General features: G+C 33.9%; 1 protein-coding gene across 2 annotated transcripts in view; it reads left to right on the top strand.

Moving 5' to 3' along the window:
• Positions 1 to 16037, top strand: part of FUT8 (fucosyltransferase 8) — a 70683-nt gene extending 54646 nt beyond the window's left edge. For both annotated transcript variants that reach the window (XM_075712675.1, XM_075712674.1), the window contains exons 6-9: positions 2583 to 2829; positions 4079 to 4255; positions 11175 to 11325; positions 15714 to 16037. In XM_075712675.1, the coding sequence (XP_075568790.1) occupies positions 2583 to 2829; positions 4079 to 4255; positions 11175 to 11325; positions 15714 to 16031 (893 nt within the window). In that variant the 3' untranslated portion in view covers positions 16032 to 16037. The remainder of the gene's footprint in view (positions 1 to 2582; positions 2830 to 4078; positions 4256 to 11174; positions 11326 to 15713) is intronic.
• Positions 16038 to 16739: the final 702 nt, after the last annotated feature.

The following is a 16739-nucleotide window of genomic DNA, read 5'->3' as shown; positions in this document are numbered from 1 at the left end:
TTTACAAAGCGACTCTTAATCTTCCCTGTGAGATAACCATAAGATATTTTCAGTTCCTTCTCAAAAAGTAGTTTTCCATATCTCAAAGTGAATTCATTAACACTTGACCTAGTAGTTAATTTTGCACAACCAAATTGTTTGTTTTGCCTTAATGAAATACATTTTGTTTGTTTCTGATTTGGATTCACAGCAAGTTTTTGTCAACTTCATTACTATTCAAACAACATATCACATACAGTTGAAAGCTGAAATCAAAGCTGAAATCTGTTGATGGTGGTTTCTTTTTTTTTTTTTCCTTCACAATCTTCTTTGGTATTCTTGTGATTTTAGTATATTTTAATCTGGTTTGATACATGCTGAGAGCTTTCCTAGTTATTGCTGGCCAATCATGTTTTCTTCAAAACCTTAAGACAGACCATGGAAATTTTTAGCACGCTCTTATCCTTTGAATAGTATGGAACAATGTATTGGGTGCTTTTCAGGGTCAGAATGCCAAATAGTGGGTCAGAAAGCTCAATCAGCTTTATCAATAGCAAGACTTTCTAAATGGCTATTTTTACACAACAACATATCTTTTCAATGATAGAATGAAGTTTAAAAACTTGTCAGTGATACCATACGTAATAAAAATTCACCTTTTTGTATAAACCTTAGCATCTCTGCTTTTTCCCCTCAAAAAGAATTGCAGCGAATTTCCTTCTCTAACTTAAGATTGGAGGCCTTTCTTTCTTCTCTTGGCTAAGATTGCTACTGCTTCTTTTGCCACCCTGTTCCTTCCCCCACTCTCAATTGAGGGGGAAAGGGTAAAAAGGATGGAACCTCCAATGTTCTTTCATACCATTCCCAAGCTAAATGTTTCTTGTCTAGACTGCTAATACTTCACGTCTGCACTGGATTTAACACTTCCCTGGCTTCAGGCTGCTTTTATTTATTGCAGCTTTCTGAAAACATACTGATAAAATATTATCCATCTTATTGTAAGAAAACTTAAACGCTCAGTATTTTTACTAAATTTATGAACTTATACTAAATCTTTTCCTGTAAGTGTGATATAATAGATGGCAAAAATATGAATTGGCTTCTTGAATTAAAAAGTATTATCCATACCTGCAGTACATATTCTGTTGGAAATTCTTCTAAAAGACCCATTAATAGTGGTGTTATACAGCACCGTGATGAAATATTAATATATAGATACATCTATGAAGACCGATTTTTCCAAATCTATTAAAAATTAATTGAAAATATACCTGATCATAATAAACATACCTTATTTAAATAACCATGTCTCAGAGAGTTACTGTTGAATTTTGACTAGTTTTGTTAGGCTCACTGGTGTTAATGTAGCATTCTGGCAATGTATGACTTAAACATGCAATTGTCATATTTCTAGGGCTTTGTCACAAAATAATGAAATTACTTTTAGTGCATGCAAAAGTGTTCTAAACTTAGGGATTTTTAACTGTTCTTAAACTAAAACTCATTATCCTTGCACTAAGTTGATTTTTTTCAGCCATTAGGTTTACTTGGTCATCAACAGTTGTATGAGTTTGATTTGCTTATATTTAGAACAGTTTTCTCTCCTGGCTGGTGAGCACTAAACAGAGAAGTTGCCATCTTTACAGTAAACACTGTAAACAATGAAAGTATTCTTTTGGAGGAAATGAGCACACTAGAAATCTTACCTGAAATGTTCCATGTTTCAAAAATGTAATGCTTTGTATTATGTTGTCATGTATTATATCTTATTTCAGTATATGAAAATAACTTTGAATTATCCATTTTATATACACTTACGTTTGTTTAATTTGTAGAAACTCATAAAAAAATGTTTAGTGGCTATTGAGCCCTGAATGAAAGTCCCATCTAAAACGTCTGTATATTCCACTTCAGTTAGTATTTAAAAGATAACAAATTCTTACTTTATGTAAATCACATGCTTGTATGGTGCTTGGCTGTTTTCCTTGATCTATTTAATTTGCTACTTATCTTCATAGTTTAAGTTCTTCAAGACAGGAATTGTCTCTCTCTCTGTCCTTTCTCCCCTTTTGTCAGTAGAGTAGCTAGTTCTGTGGTTCCAATGGTGACTGAAATGCTGAGATTTACTGCAATAAAAGGTACTCAAAAGAGCAGCAGGGCTGTATAGTTATTTTTTTAACAATTTCTTATGCCTTAAAATATTTCTTTTAAACAAGTAACTGAATTTTAAGCATTTCAGATAACAAGTCTATCCAAGTAAACCTTAGCACACAGTAATGGTGTAGTTGTATATAAAAAGGTACAAACATATAAACAGGAACACTTTTTATATTCTATTAACTACCAGCTGCTAAGAATTCAAGGACCTTCAACTTTGTTCTACTGGAGTGGATTGTAAGATACAGTTCGTACATAAATCTAGTCTAAAACTATGATTTTTATTATTTTCTTTAATGCTATTTTGAAAAAGTAGAGCAAGGGTTAGGTAGTCTTTTTGAAGCTGAAGATACAGTTTAGCTGATGTTTGGGATGTTACTCGCTGATGTTAAAGCTTATTAATAAAGTAAACTATTTGACTCATCCTAGTATGTTTTTTAAAACAGGTGAGGCTAATGATAAGGATGTTCAGGTGGTGGAACTTCCCATTGTTGACAGCTTACACCCACGGCCACCTTATTTACCATTGGCTATCCCTGAAGATCTGGCTGATAGGCTAATTCGTGTACATGGGGATCCTGCAGTGTGGTGGGTCTCACAGTTTGTGAAATACTTGATTCGTCCACAGCCTTGGTTAGAAAAAGAAATAGAGGAAGCTACAAGGAAACTTGGTTTCAAACATCCAGTGATCGGGTGGGTATTTTCTTTCACAGTTTTCTTTTTAACTGCCTGTGGTCTAATATGTGTATATAGTGATTCCTGTTCAGGACAAATTGTTTTATGATAGTTATCTAAGAGCCTCAAGCATTTTGCGGGGAGAGAGGGTGCTTTCTAGGTGAAGCTGTTATTTTTTTTTAACTGTGCATAATACAAGTTGATCACAAGTACTTCTTCAGCATACTTACCTACCTGTAGTTGGACAGATATATGAAAGGCGGCTCAGTAGAAGGTTTTCTTATATGTCCTTCCATATCTAGAAATGTAATACAGAATTTCATTCATGAATTGCCTTACAGCTTGTATTCCAGACACTTTTCTGTCTGGGTCTTCTTTTCAAGTGCCTATAGCCTTTACATTTGAGGAAAAATTTTACATGCCATAATCCACAACTAATTTTAATGTTGGCTGCACCTGAACATGGTATGTGCCTTTCCCTTTCCTGCTGATGTTTTCACTGTTGTTGTTTCTTAGCAGTAGCTATGAATTGGAAAGGTCTGTATGGGGTGATATGGGGAGAAGGAAAGCAAGCACCTATGGGCAGTAAAGAGCAGCTTGTGAAAGAAAGGTTTTATTGTCATGTAATGTGAAAAATTTTGCTGCTGCTGTACTAGAGTCTGCAAATATTGCTTCCTTTGCCAGAATTTTCCTTCAATCCTTAATCTTTATTTTTGTAGGAGTACACAATAGTTCTGTCCAAACATTAGTTGGCTTTTGACCATTGAGTTGGTAGGCCACTTCACCAGTGGCGAATCTGAAGACTTCTTAGGTTTCAAGCAGATGGGGAAGATGCATTTTTAACTACGGTCATTCAAACCCTGCGCTGTAGTTGGTGTCCCAATATATCCATCATGTAAATATTCCTATTTTGCTTTTGAACTGTATTGATCAAGCATTATCTAACTACACCAGGTAACTTAACCTTCTACACAAAAGGAATACCTTGTATGCTATAATTAAATCTTCTTCATTCTTTTCTTTTATTTACCCTTTGCGTTCTTTGCAAGATTATTACATTGCTTTCAAGAACAGACTGACAGTTTACTTCATGTTGTCAGTGTGTCTGGATGGACATCAATGAGTTTTAATCCTTCCTTGTTTTATGTAGGGATTTAATTTAATGTGCATTCTAAAAGCACAGGCTTGAAATTTGAAGTTAAAATTTCAGTTGCTAAAGTACGTATTGTATTTATAAATTGAATTCCTAGTTTCTGCCTTTTTCCAGTGTTCACGTTCGAAGGACAGACAAAGTAGGAACAGAGGCAGCATTTCATCCCATTGAAGAATATATGATCCATGTTGAAGAGCGGTTTGAACTTCTTGCTCGCAGAATGCACGTTGATAAAAAAAGAGTGTATTTGGCTACAGATGACCCTTCATTGTTGCAAGAGGCAAAATCCAAGTAAGATGAATTATGTTTATATTACAGTTTGTTCCTTCTGGTTAGCTTTACAATTTCTGACAATTGTGTGCACAAATCTTAGTATCTTGGTTTTTTTGTTGCTGTTATCATTTACATGGTTAAGAATCATTTCTGCTTCCAGTGATTTTGATTTTTCTCTCATTCTCTTTTTTGGATTTTTTTTTTTTTTTCCTCCCCAAGTATGCTTTTCAAAGCTTAATGTTAATAATCTAGAAGAGTTGTGCAAGATACCTGTGACTATTTAAAGGCAAACCAATGCTGTAAAAGGGAAGTAAAAAAACCAAATACATTAAACTTCTTATAGAACATACATATTAAAAAGAAACTATTCAGAAATATTGTAAACACTAGTTAATATATTAAGAAGTTTCACCTGTCCAAAAAATACCTTTCTGTGAGTAGTTGCCAGAGAAATTTTTGTAAGTTGGTTGAAGAGCTTCTGATGACTCTTTCAGACAGATTTCTATATTGACACCTTAGAAGACTTTCACCTTACATGCTGAATAATTTTAAAGTTTGTCCTTAAATATATGTGGGATTCTCGATCTGCAACATTGTCTCTGTCCCTTTTTTGCTTTGTCCTCTTCTAGCTCTACAGAACATGGGTGTAACAACCTACCCTAGCTATAGGATATCCCAGCCCATCATAGAAAATATAACTGTGTTCAAACCTGGAAATTTACTCCTAACATGGCCTGTATTTTTCTGTAAAAAGTCATTGTTAAGTTGCATGTTTTGCAAGGTGTCACTGAGATGGCAAAACCTTCTGTTTAGTAAAAGAAAGCAGATGCATATGGAAGACTAATGTGCCATATTTAACTGTATCTTGGGTGATGGTGTTTATGGAATATAACAAATTTCACAAATGCTTATTGCCATGACTATGGAAACTTGGATAAGTATTTCAGATCCATTGAATTTAAGTGTATTCGTTACCAAGTACAAGTTAGCATGTTTTCCTTTTGAGTACTATTTATTTGTTTACTGAATAGCACCTATTTCTGTTTCCAAAACTTTATCTCCCTTGAGGAGAAGAATATGTATTTTTTCATTTAAGCCAGGAAATTAAGACTTTTTAAAATCAAGGTAACTCAAAAATGGCAAATTTTTCAACTGTTTTATTCTTGGTAGACATGCTTGGAAAAATATGTAAGATAACATACTGGATTACAAATTTTCTTTGGCATATACAAGGTAAGCAGAAAATGTTATTTTGTAGTAGAGGAATTTTCTACAGCGTTGCAAACCTGTGTATTTCAATTGTGCTATTTCTATTTTTCTTTCATATCTATAAAGGCCTGCTGTTTAAAATTATGGAGTTTTGAAAAAACTAAACGAACATACACAACTCCAGATGATGGCAATCTAATCCTTCCTTTTTTGTATATGTAGAGACAAGAACAGTAGCAGAAACAATTATGATAACATAACATTTAAAGTGCAAATCTGAACAATGAAAAGACAGGTAATACAAAATCGAGGTTATAATGTTTAATTTATTACATTGTCCTAAATAACTTTAATTACTGTTTGTAACATAACAGAATTCAGTATTGCTGTAACAATCTTAGTTATGCATTTTTTCTTTATTTGTGTTCAACTTGCAATCCTTAGTAATGCATACTTTAGCTTTGTGAATAATAATGAGATGCGCTACCTATGTAAATGTATTTTCCCAAGTTTTCAGTAGCAAGTTTTCAATAGCAACAAAAACTAATAGAATTGTGACTTGCTCAGTAAAACAATAGTGAACTTTATTAAGCATTGCAGTTTCTGTGGCAGTTCCAAATCACACTTTTATTGAAATATGATAAGATACAGCTCATTAGTACAGCATTCATTTTCTTAATAAAAGCCATAGAATCTGTAAGTAGTGAAGAATTTTTTAATGTGTTGCTGCTGAGTTTTCAGGTCATAGTTTACACTGAAACAGAATTTCCAAAATGGCTTGCACCCTACTGTTGCTTGCTGTCGAGTAGAAGGCATCTGAAACTTCCTGTGATTTCATAGAAGGCAGGATGCAATTTGATGTTTCATCATTTAAGGGCATCTGAAGGCAGGTTAAGGTCAGGTTTTGGGAATAAAGAACCTTTTCTTCCTCTTCTTGTGAAGAAAACTACAAATTAGTTTACACTTCTGACACAAAAGTTCTGTCACATTGAACTACCAAGCTTTGACAGAAGCAGCTGTCATGTTGTACTGCAGTAGCTTATGTTGCATTCATTGTTGGGTGCAGTAATATTAGTAAGTACTAGATACTATATCTCTCTTTACATGAGAGTGATTGGCTGTCAAATAACGTTGGCATGTAAATAATGAAAATTTATCCAACATTCATATGAATAGACATGTTGTTTCTATTAAGAGAAGTATTTCAAACTATTCATTGTCATGAAAACAGAAATGTTTTGACTTAAGTTTCAGAAATTTCCCTTGCAGTCAGATGTCTACCAACTGCAAGTACAGTAGTAAAGACAGTGGAGTCAGTAGTACCAGTTTGTAGAGTGTTTTTGTTTGGTTTGTTTTCCAAAAGAAAGAAAGAAAGATATATTTTCAGGATTAGGGTGATGTAGAACAACATGATTAGAGAGGAGCATGGTTGAGAGTTCAACAGCTGTATAAAACCACTTGACAGCTTCTGGTAAGCAGAGGTCATGGTACTTGTCTTATATAAGTGGTATGTTAGGGATGGTGTAAATTGCTTGTTCTTTGGCTGATTTAATAGTTTTCAAATGCAAGCTTCTGAATTTCTAGTGTATGTATTTCTAGTCTATAATATTATTGACGGCATCTTCTCTCTTTAGAGTATTCAAAATAATGCAGCTGAAAATGCACATAAATTCTGAAGAAACCATATTTAATACCTTTCTGGTTTATGTATGAATCTATTTAGGTCTCTTTCTCATGTATATGAGCACTAAAATTCAGTAAATTACATTCTTCCTTTCAGGTTGTTTACCTGTACAGTCATCTGTATTTTGCTTTTTCATTGTTTTGCAGTAATTTGCCTCCCTCATGAGGGTTTGTTTTTTTTTTTCCAGCACTTATGAAAGCTTTTTTTCCCCACCCTATTTCACTGTTTATTTACTTCCACAATAGCAAGTTAATGTCTTTTCTCCCTGTGTACTATCTGTAGTTTAGCTGTTGCAACCCTCCCTGCCCCTGAGTGATAGTATGCCTAGTATATAGAGTTCATAGTGCTTCAAAGTTCTTGAGTCTGATGAACAGCTGATACATTTTCCAATTCTTTTTAGGGCACGACCTGAACAAACACATTATTTCTTGTTCCACCTGTTTACACACATGCTCACACTCTTCTTTCAGAGGGAAGAAAACTTGCATTGTCTGTTCTGCACACTTCCCCAGTCCTCACAAATTGAGAACAGGAGCGTGGGACTTGTCTTCGTTTGCACCCACTGCATAGTGTAGCGATAAGCTATAGTTACACAACTAGTTGATCAGCTTCTGAAACCAATTGGAACGTGAAATAATCTCATAACTGTGCTTGATTTGTATGCTTATCTGAGACTGGTAGGGGCAGGAAGGAAAGATTTTAAACTCTCTCTTTCCCACCTTCTTCTGATTTCTTCTTTTCCCCTTTTTCTAGATGAGGGGGGGAATCCTTCCTGGCCTGTATATAGGTTTCAAGAACCTATTAGGTAGCTTTAGAAGAATTGGATATTATTTTTAGATATGTGGAGGAGATATACTACATATATGTAGTCTAATACAAAGAGAACAGTATTATGCCAGTTTCCATTCTTGCTTTTATATTCAGTCTGGTCCTTTCCTGTTATAGAGAAGAGAATGTGTGGGTAATTTCTTTGGAAAGCCAGCAGGAATCCTACAAAATGCTGTATTTAGGTGATTCTGTCGGTAAGAATATGACATCTTATTATTTATTATTCATTTACCACGCATTCAGGAATACTAGTAATAGGATTGTACCTGAGTTCTGTTTAAAAAGGAAAAAAATTCCCCAAAAGCTTGCAATGTATTACATTAGTCATAATATAAATATAGACAGAAAAGGGAATAGAAGGAAGCAAGAGCTAACTATAGAGCTTTAGAAGTTTCATTTCCCTTATTCTTTGTAGTCATTGTGGTAAGAATAGCTTTAAATAGAATCTAAAGCACTATAGTGAGCGGGAAGGAGAATTAAACCTCACCTGATGCAGGAAGTCAGTGGGCCACCTATGGCTAAGCTTGAGAGGTGTATAGGCTTGGCCTTTCACTGTATTTTTCCTTATGCTCTGCTTTCAGTATGTGTTGGAAACAGGGTGGTGGACTAGAAGATTCTTTGGTGGCACTGAGTATGGCTGCTATTATACTCGCCTTTTAGGGTGTTTAAAAGAAACCTTTTTTCTCAAGCATTAATATAGCATTGTGTGTGTTGGACAACATAAAAGTGCTTGTTTGAAAACTTAAACATGTGAGTGGATAAATACTAAGCTTGGATCACTGGTTTGAAGAAATGAGTTCTGAAGCTGTTGGTTAGGTGAATTTGGATCAACTTTACAAAATGGAATTGAAGACCAGATCTAAAAGCATCTCAAAGACTGTTTCCAGAACAAAGGGAAGAAGGAGAAAATTCTAAACATATGCATAAGAAGATGTGTAAATAATTCTGATTTTTTTTTTTACCAGATCCAATATGACACTTTTTTTTGATGTGCATCATTTATCAAGTTACTAGCCTGATCTTTTGCTAGTAAGAAATCAGATTCTTCAAGAAAGGTTCTTTTGTCTCTACTCAGCATGTGGATTCTGATTTTTGAATTCTGAAGGAAGTGATTAATTTTAGCAGTATTCCCGAGGCCAAGAACTTGCAAATGTGCAAATATCTTTACTGTGTTCATTGTCCTTAGAAATGACATCTTCGCTTAAATGTTCTTCATGTTGCTCCCCTCAGAGTTGTGTCACTGAAATAAGACTGATGCCCATCTCTGCTCCTCAGCTAGTTTTCACAGTAGAGTATGACATATTTCTGTTTGATCTGCACTTTTTTTTTTCTTTTTTAAAAAATACTAATGATTCACACAATGGAAACAGAATATTTCACAAATATTGTGTTGTCATCTGTTGTTTTTTGAGAGCTAGTTAAATACTGACAAAAAATGTTAGACATGAGAAGATAAGAAAATGATCATTGTGATAAGAGTTCATCTTGAAAAAACTATTTCTTGATCCATATGCTTCTATAATTCCTCAAAAAAGGTCTTATCAGTTATTCCAAATGAATAATATTTCTACCTTCTCTTCCTTTTCTCTTTTTTGTTGGGTTTTTTTTTTGGGGGGGGCGGGGGGGGGGGTTGTTTTGTCTTGTTTTTAATGTAACATGAAATTCCCCTGACATTCATGATCAGATGGACCCTTTAAAGTTGTCATGCTATCTCTGGGAAAATTACCATAGATATATTATTTTTTGTTGGAGCAGGTGTTTCTCTTGGGAACATAAAATTCTATTAAAATCACTACAAAGATAAATTATAATTCTTCCTCAAATGTGAAAGTTTTGCATATGTCTTTTTGATTTGCTCTTGAGATAAATTTTCTGATTTGCTAGTCATGGCTAGTGAATTAGATGGAAAAGCCTGCTATATTTGCCCATTTCACTTTTGAAAACAGTTAAGCGTAAACCTTATTTTGAGCAATGTTCAGCACAGGACTGTCAGGCTTTGATGCGTCTAGTCTAAATTATTGTTGCTCCAGCATTACGGCCTGCTCTATATTCTGACTTTCTTTATTAAACGGCATAAGAATGATTAATTCTTACAAATGTATTATTAGCTGCCTTACTATCTTATGTAATATGTTCCTTTATAGCTGCTAGGAAGTTGTTAATTTGAAAAATATATTTTATTTAAATTATTTTATAATTAGCCCTGTACTTGAAATTTTGTAGTTGGCAGGTTAGTAGCATGAGTTGCACTTCATGAATGAAATATAATTATTGTGTAACAGCAATGTAATTATTATCTTTGTTACATCTACCTGGAATTCTTCATATAAAACTTACTTTTGCTGGCTGAAAATTTAATTAATTCATGCTACTTCTTGCAATTTATTTCAGATTTCAGTTCCCCAGTAGAGGGGTACAAATGTTTTGAGAAAGACCATTCTTTTTCAACATTTTTAAAAAGGATTTTTTTTCTTTCAAAGTCATTGTTACACATTAAAAACTTTTAATTTTGTTTTAAAAAGAATATAAACCAAGGTTTTATATTTCAAATAAAAATATTTTGACTTAAAGTATTAACTGTTTTATGATATGTAAAGAAAGGTGTATTACCATTAAATTTTACACTTCTTTTATTTCTTTTTGACCAGTAAATTGCAAAATTTCTCCATGCAGCCTTAATAATGGTGAAAGACTTTTTTTTGTTTGGTTGGTTTTTTTGTTAGTTTAGATTCATTTATTTAACAGGTCCCTTTTACAGGTGACTGATTTTCTTGCACAGTGTCATAATCAGTATCTAATAGAGAGTATGGTAATAAACAAAATGTAGTCTAGTAAAGACACAATCCCGTATTCTCTTTAGTAGTAAAGTGAAATGATCTGAGTATATTTCATCTAAAATCCGTGGCATTTGCAGAACGTGGCATATACTTCCTGATATTTTTTTCACTTCTTTTACAGTATAAGATCTCAGACAGACTTACAGTGTCTTTTTATCTAATTTTCTTTTTTTCTGAATAAAGAGAGGGCATGCTTGGAGGCAGCAGTAACATTTTAGAGTGTTCAGCAAAATTATAATTCATTCCCTGTAAAGCAGAGACTCACTTAAAACAAATTAACAACCTTATCTTGCAGCAAAGATGATGCTTCTTAAAAAATAAATAATTTAAAAAAACTAGAATAAGACTTTGCTGTTAACAGTGTATTGTATTTTCACAGGTATCCAAATTATGAATTTATCAGTGATAACTCCATATCCTGGTCAGCAGGACTTCATAACCGATACACTGAAAACTCCCTAAGAGGTGTTATTCTGGATATTCACTTTTTGTCTCAGGCAGACTTCCTGGTCTGTACATTTTCGTCCCAGGTAAACTGCAATACAAATACAATATAGAGTATATGTACCAGTTCTAAATCTTAGTTTTCTTCATGCTCCTGTTATCTTATTCTCAGTGCTTTCTTGTGAAAATTTCAGGGAAGAATTAAAGGCTCGGTATGCTATGTGAACATTTAGAGGACCGTAAGCACTGGTTGATTACTTCTCTTCAATTGAAGTTACTGGCTTAATTAAGACATTTGAAATAAGCAAGAAATAATATTAAACATGTTTAAGAGTTCCTTGTTTTGCATAATGTTAATGTATAACTTGTATCCATTTCTATGTGGCTTAGTTGAGGCATTTAAAATAAATAAAAATAATTTTAAACATGTTTAACACTTCTTAATTTTGCATAAAGTTAACATATAACTTGTGTCCATCTATTTCTGCACATCATTGCTCTCTACTACAGTTCAAAAAGGTCTGCCATTGCCTTAGTCGATTGTGGAAATGGAAAAGAATGAAGAAAGCAGACATTTAATTTCTCTTCAGTCTGTTACATTTCTAGCAACCCAGCGGCAGTGCAATAAATGTGAATTCTGACCACTGTAATCCATAGAGACTTCTTGTTGCAGATAAATGCTACAAGCTTCTGATGAAGCAAGTTGGAGTCCACTAGAAAACTGAACCATATAATTGTCATCGTTGGCATTTTCTTCTTTATTACGTCATATAGTATATTAATTTCATATATCATGATAAACTGTCTTAAAAAAACTGGTTTAGGATTAAAAAAGATCAGAAGGCAGTATTTTTGTGACTGCTATGCTGATCCACCTAATTCAAGTGTGGCAAAATATTATTGAAATCAAATGAATGATTTTTACCTACTGTTGTCAGGTATGTTCCTTGGGTGACGCTCTTGGTTAGGAAAGCATTCAACTATAGATGGTGATAGATTATGATCACACATCATTGTACTGTTACATGGAAGTGGACACAAAACTGGAAGTTAAAATTCACGTCAAAAAGAAATGTTTTCCACAGCCTCAAATGTAAATTGTCTTCTGCACTGTAATGACAATTAGATAGGTAACAAGCATAATATTAATACTAATGTATGATCAATACAGTGTTATATTGACCTTGACAGCCATAATTCCTAATAACATTACCATGCAAGAAGACAGCAAAACCAGAAAAAATATAGAAAAGCCTCTTTTCCCTCAATCATGCTTGTGGATACATTTTTTTTTCACTGTTCGCCAAACCCTGTGAAGAAAATTATATTTTATAGCATATTCAGAAGTTCATTAACATAGGCTACTTCAGACCAAGACATGAATCCAAAGTAAAAATCCTCACTAAGAACAGCTTGTGAGGAGCCATCTACTTTTACGATAACGTTTGATTCAGCTTAAGTATGTCCATGTCCAGTGAATGCATATCACAGTGAAAGTGGTGATCGTCAGCCAAGACCTAGGGCTGTATGTCTTAAATGCCACAAACGCACTGGTGTAGAGACAGTTCATATTCTGAAGGAAGAATTACGTGGTCTTAGATAAAAACATAGTAAGAAACCTATAACATTTTCTGCTATTATTGTGTTCAGATAGCTGTGTTAAAGTGGTAAATGTTTGCTTTAAATAAAACACTGGCTATAAACGTAGAAGAAATGTTTAAATATAGGTACAAATGGCTTGGACATAATATATTTTAATTGAATTGTAAGTGTTGGAGTAATTTCAAAAGAAGAATATATGTTAAAATACATTGACATAATTAAGGTGATACAGGTTGATGGGGACCTCTGGAGGTTGCCTGGTACGACTTCCTTTGAGGGTATCTGTGAGGTATATGGTATCTTTGAGCTCTGGTCTCATTCTGCATCTCCCTGCATTTGACAAGAGATGTGTTTGCTGGATGACATAGTTGGTTTTCCAAAGTTGCAGAAAATTTTACTAAAGTCTAGGAGATCCTGCGTTAGACTGTTACTCTCAATAGCTGGGACTATGAGTTTGGTCCAACCATCTACTTATTCTGGGGAATTTCTTGTGCTTTAATAATTCAAACTCCTCAAAAGTCATTTAGCACCAGTTTTGCTGGTTATGCAACAATGTGGATGTCTACAATATTTTCATATATTGGGCTTTTCTAAGGTCTGTTGCAAGTTTTCCCACTGTTCAGAAAGATTTCTCTTTTATGGGTTTAAAATTTGGTCCTCTAATCTCTAACATCTGAACTGCTATACCTGTCCTTTCATCAATGAAAGAAGCAGTTTGGTAGTTACTTTGGCATTGAAGGTAAGCAAAATCAGGCTGTTAATGACCATCATTTGTCCAGTCTGCATGAAGAAAAAGTAAGGATAAGAATGTAGTCTGATTTATTTCCAGTGTTATTTTGGACTTTCAGATTAATCAATTGCATGCTGACTTTTTTCCATTTTCTTTTCCTTGCCAAAAAGAGTCAAAACTTTGTTACAGAAGTACTAAGAGTAAATTATAGTATATGTGAATAGAGTCAGGTGCTTTAGGCAGACCCCTATATTAATTCTTATTTATGCTACTAAAACTAAATGAATACTGATATAAGCTGAAGAATAGATATTTCATTAAAATACTGTTGCTAAAGAAATCAGGCCCATCAAGGGAAGCAACCTACCTTGGCACTGTATTTCAGCAACATCGCATTAATTGAGATGTACAGAAAAGCCACGTGGTAGTTATACAATTCATAACACAGTAGCAGAATTAGGATTGCACATTAAAACAAAAAACTTTTTTGTCTTTTCAGTATTCATTTAGATGAAATCTGCCTGATGTATTTTTCTCCATAATCTTATTTCCTTCCAGGACTTATTAGTCTTTGTATTTTGCATTGTACATGTAAGTATACAGGCTGCAAAAGAAGTGAATTTATAACGAAAAGATGGGAGGCTGGCTTTAACTATGATTCTGCATGTGGATTCTTTGCTTACTGCCCTCAACAGCTTACAGCTTAGTTACCCAAGTTTGGTGCTACAAAGGAAACAATTGCTGAGAGGACATGTTGTATGTTTTATGTCAGGTATGCAGGACACTTACACTTGCTAAAAAGCATTTCTACTGAAAAGATTTAAAATCTTTTACAGAGAGAGTGTGTGTGTATCCTCCTCCTGGTGTGCACACACATGCAGAGAACAAAACATCAAAAAGAGGCACAGAAGCTATAAAATAAATAACTTCTTACCAATGTATGGGTAATCAAATTTGTTTCTATAATACGGGGTATAACAAGTACTTTGAAATAATTAACTTCAGCCTGATCTTCTGAAAGCTACTTCTGAAAAGTTATTTCAAAGATCAGATGGAGAGGGATAAAAGGAAATCTATTATATTTTCAAAGCAAATGCCTCTCTCAAAGAAGGTAGGAAAGTACAAATAAGTCTAGTTACTGATCAAAGTTCTGTTCACTCTGTCTTCAGAGGGAGAAAAGTAAAATCAAGCTTTACTATATTTACATAGACTGAAAATTATGAAAAAGCTCAAATGCTTCTTCATATGGAAGAAGTCTGCTGTGTTTTTAGTTTATCAAGCTTATGCAAAATCAGAGAAAGATACAGTAACGTAGATTAGAATTCAGAAGGGTCACAGTGGCCAGATCAGACACCTGACAGAGAAGAGCTTTCTAGCCAGTTATTGAAAAGAGCTTTGTTTAATATAGTGGCAGCCTTTTGTGTTTCTGGCAGCTTTGAGAGATACAACACAATTCTGATGTGGGGATCTGTTTTCAGTCTGAAAAAAATTCCCTTCATAAAATGTGACACAATGATACTTCAAAATGCACCTTTCTCCTCACCAACATCATTACTGGCTTCCTGGAATTCAGTTTTATTTAGTTGTCTTCCAAGTTCCCAACAGTCATAATTCTGTCACTGTTCTAATATTAACAACATTTTAAAACTTTGGATTTCTGGAACCGCTTGATTGTGAAAATTGGAGCTTCCTTTAGAGAAGTAAATGTAAAGCCTCATTATTGCAGAATAAGTTTTGAAAATGTAAGTTCTAAAGGTTCAAAGGGAAGTAAAATAACAGTTTTTATTAGTAGTAGAAAAGGAAAACAAATTTGCTTTTACATTTGAGTGGCTACATATTAATTTTATAAAGCAGGATGGCTAGTGTTCATATAGAAGTTTTCAATTTTTACTGAAAAGTAGACTTTTAATTATTTATCTATTCATTTATTTACCAAATCTGATCATCAGAGTACTAATTAAAATGCTGCAAAATTGTATGCTGCTTGTTAGTAAATATGCAGGGTTTTTGTTTTCTTGACCTGGACATTCCAAAACTTGATCCTCTTGTGAAATTTAATTCTTACACATTGGTTGCTGACTTCTGTGATATATTGCAGGCACACACAATATTTATGACTTCTCTTCTGTTTTTATTTCTAAGGTTTGTCGAGTTGCCTATGAAATTATGCAGACATTGCATCCAGATGCTTCAGCATATTTCCATTCTTTGGATGATATCTACTACTTTGGGGGACAGAATGCCCACAACCAGATTGCTATTTATGCTCATCATCCACGAACTGCTGATGAAATTCCTATGGAACCTGGAGATATAATTGGAGTAGCTGGAAACCACTGGGATGGTTATTCAAAAGGCATCAATAGGAAATTAGGAAGAACAGGCCTGTACCCATCCTATAAAGTTAAGGAGAAAATTGAGACAGTCAAGTATCCTACATACCCAGAGGCTGACAAGTAGATTAAAAGGAAGACATTCGGCAGTAATTCTCAAGTTTGATTGGTTCAAACCAGTCAACACACTAATGGTTTATATGGGATTTGAATTTGAATTTTAACATGCAGTTAAAATCAAAGCCTTTAGCAATGAAACTGGATAAGAAGCTGAGAACAAATGGATGGGCTATTATCTGAACTTACTCTTAAACATTTTTTGTTATATGCACTCTCACACATGCACACACAAAACCACATACAACAGGAAAACTGTTGTTTTATACTATTTGTTTCTCTTCAGGATTTGTCCCAGTCATTAGTCTTATGTGAGCTTTGGGCTCTTTTCTCTGCCATTAATTGACAATAATGTTCAGACTTATAACACTGCCACATTGTGTAATTTGAGTGACATGAACATATTTTGTATGTGCAAAATTTAAAACATGGTGCCTATATTTGAAAAATTTGTGACCTTTTTAGAAGAGCCATGCCTATTTCACAGTAGGCAAGAGTCAATCTTCAACTGGTGTTACCGTGACTACTGAACTTGCTTCAAGCAACAGATTCAGATTTCAGACTAGATTTCTTTACAAGTTTATTTTTAGCATTCCATTGATTACTTCTCATCATTAATAAAATAAAGGATACATCCAACAATAAAATAATCACTGTCTTAGGAACTTTTGTAAAACAATGCCATGAACAAATTCTTTAGTACTGATAATGTTTCTGG

This window comes from Pelecanus crispus, chromosome 6 (genome assembly GCF_030463565.1).
Source record: "Pelecanus crispus isolate bPelCri1 chromosome 6, bPelCri1.pri, whole genome shotgun sequence".
Taxonomy (NCBI): Eukaryota; Metazoa; Chordata; class Aves; order Pelecaniformes; family Pelecanidae; genus Pelecanus; species Pelecanus crispus.
The sequence above is the reverse complement of the archived record's forward strand: the minus strand, read 5'-3'. Positions and strand labels throughout refer to the sequence as shown.